The sequence below is a fragment of the Populus euphratica genome, unplaced genomic scaffold, assembly GCF_000495115.2.
Source record: "Populus euphratica unplaced genomic scaffold, PopEup_1.0 scaffold101.1, whole genome shotgun sequence".
Taxonomy (NCBI): domain Eukaryota; kingdom Viridiplantae; phylum Streptophyta; class Magnoliopsida; order Malpighiales; family Salicaceae; genus Populus; species Populus euphratica.
This window is the reverse complement of record NW_011499894.1, coordinates 1,234,832-1,245,913: the sequence shown is the minus strand read 5'-3', so window position 1 is coordinate 1,245,913 and position 11,082 is coordinate 1,234,832. Positions and strand designations below refer to the sequence as shown.

Genomic DNA, 11,082 nt, shown 5'->3' with positions numbered 1-11,082 from the left:
AAAATAGAAGGTCGAGATGAGCATATGCAACACTCATTACAAATCATTTTTATTCATTAATGTTATAGTAAGACTATCATCATACTGTTAGACTATTCATCAACAGTTTAAATAATACTTTATTTCATGATTATCTTATTTGATGCACATAATGATAACCAAGAGGAAACAATTAGAGGACAAAGTGTACTTTTCAAAGGGAAAGTTTTCAAAAGCAAGGCACGCATAAAAGTAACAGGGTGACGGGGCCCTGGAATTTGATGGGAACCAACTCACCACGTCAAATTAGAGGATGACAGGTCCAAGGGAGCTTCCACTTGTTGCAATCCTAATGGGTCTGTCACGTCTCCTCTTGTATGGCCCTGTCATGCTGCTATTGCCTTTAATACGTATCGCATTGTCTGGTCAGATAATAATAAATTAATAATATGGTTAATTTCCCTCTTCTTCTTCTCCCTTCAAGAGATTGCCTTTTCCCGATATGTGCTTGGAAGTTGGGATTCTTGGGGGCACAGTGCTTTACTACTCCATGCATTTCTAGGGACAAGGGGGGGCCTAGTTAGAGCCCATTGAAATTTAGTAATTTGATGGCTGGTTCAAAATATACCATTTCATGATTGACTTGCCAAAATGTTTAATCATTAATCAATTTTCCTCCCTTGTTTTATTCCAACGAGATGAGTTGGAAAAACCATTTAACTTTTATTAAACTCGTATAAAATCAACAAATTAACTTGAGATTAACCCATTATCTAGTCTAAATTTAAAAATATTAATTTTAAATTAATTTATCTTGATCAAATTGATTAGACGGGTTATTTGCAATTCAATTTACTTATTAAAATTATTTTAATTTATTTTTAAAAAAGTTTTATACCTGACAGATGACTCGGGTCTTTGAGCTGGACTAACATCAAGTTTAATTTAACAGCTACAGAAAAAAACCATATTATCTTGGATAAAATCATACGTGGTACCTCAACGAGAGCAAAGCTAACCACTTATTTATCTTCTGTTTGTATTCTAGTGCTTGGCTTAGTGGTGGAAGGGGCTTATCTCCTTCCATTGTACCTGGGTTCAAGCCTTGGTTTATACGTTTGTTATCCTCGCGGTGCCTTACATGCCTACTGGGTTTACAGGGTATTTAGTGGGCCGTGAAAATTAGTCATAGTACGCGCAAATTGGCCCGAACACCCCACGTAAATCAAAAAAAAAATCAAGCGTGGTACCTTTTTTATATATATTTTATCAAATTAAGCTTTCTTGTTTAAATTGGAACAGATCTATTCTCGACCTCAAATTCTCGACGTCAAATTAAAAGTAATTTGATCCCTTGATCCGACTTTGCTTCTAACTACATGGTCAAATCAACAAAACCAAGATAATTGAACGTAGGATCTTGAGTTGTCTTTAATTATAAATAAAGGGGTTGATTTGAGCCAGCTTTAATTAGATGACTAGATTGAACCAAATGTGCAAAATAAAGGAGCACCATGCATGATTTTAAACAGTATCTCTCTCTCTCTCTCTCTCTCTCTCTCTCTCTCTCTCTCTCTCTCTCTCTCTCTCTCTCTCTCTCTCTCTCTCTCTCTCTCTCTCTTTCATGCACACACACACACGAGAGAGAGACGGGTCAAATTAATGGAAAAGAAAATGATAGTACCATTGGCAACTCTTCTAGGCTGTCATGTGATATACAAGAAGATGCAGCTTCAAATTTCAATTCGGTTGTGTACATGGTACAATAATGGCAAAACTACAAGACCCCCATCATGTCAAGTTTCATCCCTTAATTTTTATTTTTATTTTACTAAGGATAGTTTGTTTATCCAAGAGTAGATTGAGTAGATTATTGAAAATATTTTTTAATTTTTTTTATGTTGGTTTATTATTAAAAAATTTACTAAATAGAAAGTATTTTCCGGTATAAAAAATTGACTTGTTTTTAGAAAATTATGTTTTTTAATTTAAATGTAAAACACTTTTTAAAAATTATAAAAAATTTAAAAATATCATATTATTTATTAATTATATTAAATTTAATCCTTCATTTTTTAATTGTTATATATTTTATTTTATTTTATTTTAATTCTATCCCTGAAAGCAACTACTTGTGTCTCAAAAAGACAACATATTTTCCTCCTCCCCTGACATGATAGCAAGAACATGACTCATGAATTGACATGATAGCAAGAACATGACTCATGAATTGCGCAAAAGAACATTTTGATTTTAAAAATTTAAAAATTATATAAATTATATAATTTTAGTGTTTTAATATTTTTTTAATTTAATTCTAGTATGTATATTTTTATTTTTTAATTCTTGATTTCGATAGTAGAAATAGAAAAGTGTCGTTGATACTAATTTAATATACTAAAATAATTTATATCTATTTTAAATGATTTTATTTGATGAGATGAGATGAGTTCAAATTGAGTGTTTTATATTTTTAAAATTTATAAAAAATATATATATAAATGAGTTCGAGTTGATTTCAATTTTTGGAGTGTTTTTATTTTTATTTTTAGGCTATAAATAGATTTATCAAAGTTCTTACAATATTCTAGGTAAAAAATAAGCTGAAAACAAGTTTTTTTGATAAAAGCAACTTAAACTCTGAATTTTAGGTCACCACGATAGCTAGAATTTGAGTAAATCAGACAAGTGTCATTTAATTTTGATATAAAAAAAATAAAACAAATAACATGTCATTTATCTTAGTTGGAAAAAAAATAGAGGACTTATTTATGCAGGCCTACGCGCGAGCCTTGACAAATTGGATCAAACGCTCAACAATGCTTGTTCATTGCTCTTTTTATATATATATATATATATATATAATTTATTTTTAAAAAAATTAATGAGTCTCTTTTATGGTTTTTTCTTGATTGTTTTTATCTATATCTAAATTAATACCTTTTGTCTTTTTCATTTTGCTTGTAGAGTTTATTTTAAATGACAATTATCTTTTTAGTTATGTATTTAGATTTGAAGAGTTTTTTTAACTTATTTTTATTTTTAAAATCTATAAAAAATATATACATAAATGAGCTCGAGTTGATTTCAATTTCTGGAGTGCTTTTATTTTTATTTTTAGGCTATAAATAGATTTATTACGGTTCTTATAATGTTTTGGGTAAAAAATAAACTGAAAACAAGTTTTTCTGATAAAAGCAACTTAAATTCTGATTTTTAAGGCACCACCATAGCTAGAATTTGAGCAATTTAGACAAGTGTCATTTAGTTTTAATATAAAAAAATTAAAATGGATAATATGTCATTTATCTTGGTTGGAAAAAAAAAGACTTATTTATACAGGCCTACGCGCGCGAGCCTTGACAAATTGGATCAAACGCCAGGCTCAACAATGCTTGTTCATTGTTTTTTTTTTATATATAATTATTTTTTTAAAAAATAACGAGTCTCTTTTATGGTTTTTTCTTGATTTTTTTCATTTATATCTAAATTAATACCTTTTGTCTTTTTTATTTTGCTTGTAGAGTTTGTTTTAAATGACAATTATCTTTTTAGTTATGTATTTAAATTTGAAGAGTTTTTTTAACTTATTTATAAATTATTTTTATTTTTTGTATGGATGAATTTTTTTTTTAAATTAAATAATATTTATAATATATGGAGTCTTGCATGATGTTTTGTTTCCTTTTATTTTTTTTTATCAATTTAATTTGTATCTTTATTTTTATTATCGTTCACTTAAATAAAAAATTAATTTAATAAACAAGCTCAATAGGCACAATGGGTAAATATTTTGCCTTTCAAAATTAAATATATTTATGCCATATAAATAGTTCCAATCCAATTTACGAATGGACCGATCCATAATAAGGGGGGATGGGAAGGCTCATGAAGTCTTAAATGCAAATCCTTGATTTTTTTTCCTTTTATTGTAAATTACATGAAAGCACCAAAAAAGGAAAAGAAAAACCTCATGATGGTTCTTGACTTGGCACTATAATTATTCTAATAATGTTCAAAATATTGTGTTTTCCTTTTCTATTCGTAGCAATGTTTAAAATCATTAATTTCATCCTAAAATTCATGGCAATGTTTAAAATCATTAATTTTATCCTAAACTTTTTTATTCCACTTTAATTTTTTTCAACATATTGTGCTGTTTGAAGTAGTGATGTAATCACTGTTTTTTAAATTTTAAATTTATTTTTGCTTTAAATTATTTTTTCATGTTTTATGATTGTTTTGAAGTATTAATATTATTTTTTAAAAAATAATAATAAAATATTATTTTATTTTTTCAAATAAAAAATACTTTAAAAAACAATATTTTTACCACTTTTTGAAACAAAATGGTATTGCATTGAAAACTTTCCTTTATAATGCATAAAATTGGTTTGTCATTGAATAACTAAAAATTTAGAATTCTTTCTCTACATTAATTAATTAATTAAATTCATAGGCGCGGTTTCTTGCTTTTTTTTTTTTTTGAAGTCCTAAACAAAATTGTCACCAATCGGATAAGGAGTTGACGTCACCAATCCTGACAAGCCCACAAACTCTGAATTCCACCGAAAGGGAAAGAAAAGAAAATGGCGACAAGGCAATCAATCAATAGTGCCAAATGGCAAGGAAATGGGGCAGAGCATCTGCATCATGATTTTTGCACATAAAGTCAATGAAATTAGTCAAATACAAGATCAATAAGCAGCGCAACACTAATATTATTTCCTTTTCTTTTTTCTTTTCTTTTTTTTTTCATGTCATTCTACTCGTAGTTTTAAAATTTGAGCTGTTCTGGTAGATCAATTCAAAATCTAATTGATTTATAGCTAGAATTGGATTGAATTGAAGAAGAAAAAAATTTAGTATTACAGGATTATTTTTCTTAAAATTGATTTTAGATACGATCCTTTCATATTGTTTTACAGGATAATTACAAAAAACCTTATATATTTGGTTTGTTTTTTATTTTCCATCTAAAATTTAATAAACTACAGATTTCTTTGTAAAATTTACACATACACTAACACTTATTATCCTAAAATAATAATAATAAAAAATATATAATTATTTAAATGTTTATAATATCACCAGTATTACTAGCATTAATAAAATCCACCAGCAATTATTAAAAAGGATCATATTTTTTGTAGGAAAAAAAAACAGAGCCACCAACATTTTAGATCCACAAGTGTGATCTTCTGTTGTTAGTTATTATTAATAATATTTTTCTAGTGTTCTTAGATTCATCCCATTAATATTTTTTTTAATAATATTAATAATATTATAATTAGAATTTCAATGCATATGTTTATTTTTTTCTCTCTTTATCATAATTTATAAAAAATTATTTTATATTTTCTTTTACATTTTGAGTTTGGGAATGGGGACAATTTTGAAAAAAAGCTCTGTATTTTCCTTTTCTCTCGTAAGGTCAAATCCTTCCGAAAATGGAGAGAGAGAGAGAGAGATAATGAGGTTTGAACAAGATTCTTGACATGAAAGAACATTCTCTTTCTCTCTGTCTCTCTTGTCTTTTCTTAACAAAAATTACCGCACTTACCATTTTACCATTGGGGTTTCAACTTATATATAAAGAAAAAGGTAAATTAGATCACACACAGTGGTTTTTCATTAAAATATTCCTATACTCATTATTTAAATTAAAATAATATCATATTAAAATAAAAAAATATTTTTTTCATAGATTATTTTTCTTTTTAAATAAAATCTCGTTTATAACTCAAAAATATATTTTATAAAAAAAATAAAAATATAACTTTTCTTTTCCTTTCTCAATACCAAAATTAATTAATAAGTTTATAAAATTATTTTTCTCCACTAAATTTTGGATTATAAATATTATTATTAAAATTAGTTCGGACTGGTTGATAGACCCGAGAATGAACTAGCTTGTCCCTAACCCAAGTTTGGTGTTAAAAAAATCCATACAAGCCAATTAATCCTCGTCCAAACTGGATTTTGCATTTTTAAAACGTTGTTATCTTGATTTTTAATCTAAGTTTTTGTTTTTTAATTGACCCAGGTCAATTGTTCAATTCCTGAACCAGTTCTTGACCCAAATGGACTTCTGATTAAATTGAAAGTATGTAATTCCATTCAACTCGTATGTTACTGCATAAAGATTAGTTTTTTTTTTTAAATCACCAACATTGGGCATTAATTAATTAAAAGAGGGCCAAAACTGTGGGGGCTACTTGAAAGTACTGTCCTAGAAAGTATCAAAACCCAGTCCCAGACAAGTTACAGAAAGAGAGATAAAAAGGGGAGATTTTCCATAATTTTTTTTGCAGCTTTCATTCTCAATTCACCGCTCATTTCTCGTGAAAAAGCCTTACGTGAGTGAAGAGAAGAACAAAATTCCTCCACTCTTTTCAGACCCTTAAAATCCTCTCTTTCTTCTGTGTTTATAACCCAACTGTTACTGTACTAAGAAGAGAACTAAGAAAGACTTGAGGCAAGGAACATAGTACTGTGTACTTTCTTTTCTTTCTCCTCTCAACTTCGCACTTGCCTTTCACTCACACAGGCCTCGAGTCATTTTCTTGTTGTTTGGTTCTTCGATATGTATTGATAAATATGAGTGCATTTACAGCTCATGTTTTATAGTGCATTCCTAACTTGTTGTGCTTCTTTTGCTTGTTCTCTCTTGTTCTTTCCTCTTCCTTTGATGCGGGTCTTTTTGTTTCTAAATCACATTTCTTCGATCACTTCACACTTTGCATTGCTTTGAATCCAAAGAAGCATTGCTTTGAATCCAAAGAAATCTCAAATGGGGCTTTCTTGAATTTTTAAATTGTGTTTTGGTTTTGCAATTCTTGGCCTTTTCTTGATGAAACTCCTTTAGATTTTAATCTCTAAGTCCCCATTGAAGTGTTCTTGCTGTGAAGTTTGATTCTTTTATCAAAAGATCAAAACTTTATTATTGATGAGAAGTGGGGTTTTAGGACATGGTAATGTTCTTGAGTCGGGGGTGACGAAATCTTGAATTCTTGCATGAACAAGTGTTAGCCCAGGAATAAAAGACCAGCTCAATAATGACATTTTTATGCTTAGTGTGTCTTTTTCTTGTTGGGTTTTTATCAAAGTCCCAGTTAGTGACTGCTCAGATGGACGAACAAGCTATCCTGCTAGCCATTAAAAGAGAGCTTGGAGTCCCTGGGTGGGGTGCCAACAACACAAATTACTGCAACTGGGCTGGCATTAACTGTGGCTTAAATCATTCAATGGTTGAAGGGCTTGATCTTTCAAGGCTTGGCCTTAGAGGTAATGTGACTCTAGTCTCCGAGCTCAAAGCATTGAAGCAGCTTGATCTTTCTAGCAATAGTTTTCATGGTGAAATTCCTTCAGCTTTTGGGAATTTGTCTCAGCTTGAATTTCTTGATTTGTCTTTGAATAAGTTTGGAGGTGTGATTCCTATGGAGTTGGGTAGTCTTAGAAACCTCAAGTCATTGAACCTTTCTAACAACATGCTTGTAGGGTGGATACCTGATGAGTTTCAGGGTCTAGAGAAGTTGGAGGATTTTCAAATTTCTAGTAATAAGCTGAATGGTTCTATACCATCTTGGGTGGGTAATTTGACAAACTTGAGGGTTTTTACCGCCTATGAGAATGAATTAGGTGGTGAAATTCCTGATAATCTAGGTTCAGTTTCTGAGTTGAGGGTGTTGAACCTTCATTCGAACATGCTCGAAGGGCCAATACCAAAGAGCATTTTCGCTATGGGAAAGTTGGAAGTCTTGATTCTTACTATGAATCGGTTCAACGGTGAACTTCCTGAATCAATTGGCAACTGCAGAGGCCTTTCTAATATCCGAATCGGGAACAATGATCTCGTAGGAGTCATCCCTAAGGCAATTGGGAATGTTAGCAGCCTCACATATTTCGAAGTGGCCAATAACCACATATCTGGTGAGATTGTGTCCGAGTTTGCTCGGTGCTCTAATCTTACCCTCCTGAATTTGGCCTCAAATGGATTTACTGGAGTTATTCCTCCCGAGCTTGGACAGCTTGCAAATCTGCAGGAATTGATTCTTTCAGGCAATAGTTTGTATGGAGATATCCCGAAATCAATTCTTGGGTGGAAGAGTCTTAACAAGCTTGACCTTAGCAATAATAGATTCAATGGCACTGTCCCTAATGATATTTGCAACATGTCAAGATTGCAGTTCTTGCTTCTGGGTCAGAATTCTATCAAAGGTGAGATACCTCACGAGATTGGAAATTGCATGAAGCTTCTCGAGTTGCAAATGGGTAGCAACTACTTGACTGGAAGTATCCCTCCGGAGATTGGTCACATCAGGAATTTACAGATAGCCTTGAATTTGAGCTTCAATCATCTCCATGGAGCACTGCCCCCTGAATTAGGGAAGCTCGACAAGCTGGTTTCATTGGATGTCTCCAACAATCAACTTTCGGGCACCATCCCACCTTCATTCAAGGGAATGTTAAGTTTGATAGAGGTTAATTTCTCAAACAATCTGTTCAGTGGCCCTGTGCCCACCTTTGTACCGTTTCAGAAGAGTCTAAATTCAAGCTTTTTTGGCAACAAAGGTCTCTGTGGTGAGCCATTGAGTTTGTCATGTGGAAATTCTTATCCTTCTGGTCGGAAGAATTACCATCATAAGGTCTCTTACAGGATTATACTAGCTGTTATTGGTTCTGGTTTGGCGGTATTTGTCTCAGTAACTATAGTTGTTCTGCTGTTTATGCTGAGGGAGAGTCAGGAAAAGGCAGCCAAAACTGCAGGAATTGATGATGACAAAATCAATGACCAACCAGCAATAATAGCCGGAAATGTCTTTGTTGAAAATCTCAGGCAAGCAATAGATCTTGATGCTGTTGTTAAAGCAACTTTGAAAGATTCAAATAAGCTCAGCAGTGGGACTTTCAGTGCAGTATACAAGGCAGTTATGCCTTCTGGGATGGTATTGATGGCGAGGAGACTAAAATCCATGGACAGAACCATTATTCATCACCAGAACAAGATGATAAGGGAGCTTGAAAGACTGAGCAAGCTCTGTCATGATAATCTAGTGCGACCAGTTGGGTTTGTAATTTACGAAGACATCGTTCTTTTGCTTCATAATTACTTACCCAATGGGACATTAGCTCAGCTTCTTCATGAATCAAGCAAGAGATCCGAGTACGAACCTGATTGGCCTACAAGGTTATCCATTGCCATAGGGGTGGCAGAAGGATTAGCTTTTCTTCATCACGTGGCAATAATCCACCTTGACATTTCTTCTTGTAATGTTCTTTTAGATGCTGACTTTAGGCCCTTGGTTGGGGAAGTGGAGATATCGAAGCTCTTGGATCCATCCAGAGGCACCGCAAGCATCAGTGCAGTTGCAGGGTCTTTTGGTTATATTCCCCCAGGTATGCATGTTTAAACTGAATAATTCTAGACTTCGTAGCTTCATCAGTGTAATTGGTTTCAGTATTTTTATATTTCTTTTCTTTATTTTCTTCTCGATGAATGTAAATTCTCTTATCAGAAATAAAAACAGTGGCAGTCTGGCAACCAGTAGTATGCAAATAAGAATTCATAGTGAAAAATTATGACAAGCAAGAGATGGTGGTTTATTGTAGACAAATTTATGGCCAACGTATGCACATTATTTGCAGCATGATGAACTGCTTATCAACTAACCTATGAAATTATTGCTGCATAAGCACTAAGCATTTATTTTCATATGTGTTTAACAGCTTTGTCAACTGATCTGTGCTTTGACAGTTCAAGTGTATGAGCTCAGAGAACAAGATTTAAACATCCCTTTGTTTCTCACTGTCATTCTACTTTTTCTTTGTTATGCAGAGTATGCATACACAATGCAAGTTACCGCTCCAGGAAATGTTTATAGCTATGGGGTCGTACTGCTTGAAATCCTAACAACTCGTATACCAGTTGACGAGGACTTTGGTGAAGGGGTGGATTTAGTGAAGTGGGTTCATGGTGCTCCAGCTAGGGGAGAGACTCCTGAGCAGATTCTTGATGCAAGACTCAGCACCGTTTCCTTTGGTTGGAGGAGAGAGATGCTGGCGGCTCTTAAGGTAGCATTACTCTGCACCGACAGCACACCAGCAAAGCGGCCAAAAATGAAGAAGGTAGTTGAAATGCTTCAAGAAATAAAGCAAGGCTGATGGAACTGCATTCTGCGCTACCTATTGCGCAAGACTGGTTAATGGGCTGTCCACAACACAAGAAGCTTGTTTCTGAAAATATGATTCGTTTCTGATATGCCTGCCTGGAGGAGAAAAACTCAGATTTGGATTATTTCAGTCCGAGCTTGGATTCTGTCCATTTGCTTTTTACCAAATTCAGTTCCAACAATGGCAACTTGTAAACTATATGAGCAAGGAAAAAAAAAAAAACAGTTGAAGGGTGTATGAAAGAGGTTGCTTCATTAAAAAGACCACTCTTTTGAGTTTTTGTTGCATATTAAGCCTACAATTGTAACATTGAAGTTCTGGTCCTGAGATGTTGGAAATATATGTGAACTATAATTTTTCTAATGAAATTCCAGCAGAGTTGCAGGTGTCCCAATACGTCAAGAATATGTACACACTACTTGAGTTCCCACTTTCCACATCCCTTTTTCTAGAGAGAAGTCCTACTAAATTAACATTTAGACTTGTTTGCGAAACCATTGTTTCATGCTAGGATGAAACATCATTAGAATGTTTTTTTATTAATTTTGTCAAGGGAGGAAGCTGAAAGGACTTTGTTGTTGAAAATGTTCGTGCTAAGGACTAATTGGTAGACGTTTTACTTGTGTAGGCTTCCTTTTCACTAGTTCAAGAAGATGAATCCAACCTGAACATTCTTTCAGATCCTGTTCAGCTCGCAGGCAGAAGTTAGATTGTGCTAATGTGAATATTCAAGAGCAAAACATGGGAGCCAAGAAACACAATTCATAAATGCATGAACACTGAGCCATTCAAGAGCTAAAAATCTTCACGAAGAAAACATCCAAGTGTATTTCCACAACAAAACAGTAAGAGAGAAGAAAGAGCTTGGATTTCATACACACATAACCTTATTTACAATAATTGTTTGCAGTGACTCTGTTGCCAGTGCCA

General features: G+C 32.7%; 1 protein-coding gene across 1 annotated transcript; it reads left to right on the top strand.

Moving 5' to 3' along the window:
- Positions 1-6,265: 6,265 nt before the first annotated feature.
- LOC105131849 (leucine-rich repeat receptor-like tyrosine-protein kinase At2g41820) lies at positions 6,266-10,520 on the top strand. The gene is made up of 2 exons (XM_011035027.1): positions 6,266-9,378; positions 9,818-10,520. Exons 1-2 carry the CDS (start codon positions 7,038-7,040, stop codon positions 10,141-10,143), a joined length of 2,667 nt encoding a protein of 888 aa, XP_011033329.1. The 5' UTR covers positions 6,266-7,037; the 3' UTR covers positions 10,144-10,520.
- The last annotated feature ends 562 nt before the right edge of the window (positions 10,521-11,082 follow it).

Coding starts and splice junctions, on each gene's coding strand:
- LOC105131849 (XM_011035027.1), top strand. CDS start 7,038: ATGACATTTTTATGCTTAGTGTGTCTTTTTCTTGTTGGGTTTTTATCA. Junction 9,379..9,817: donor TTTTGGTTATATTCCCCCAG/GTATGCATGTTT, acceptor TTTGTTATGCAG/AGTATGCATACACAATGCAA.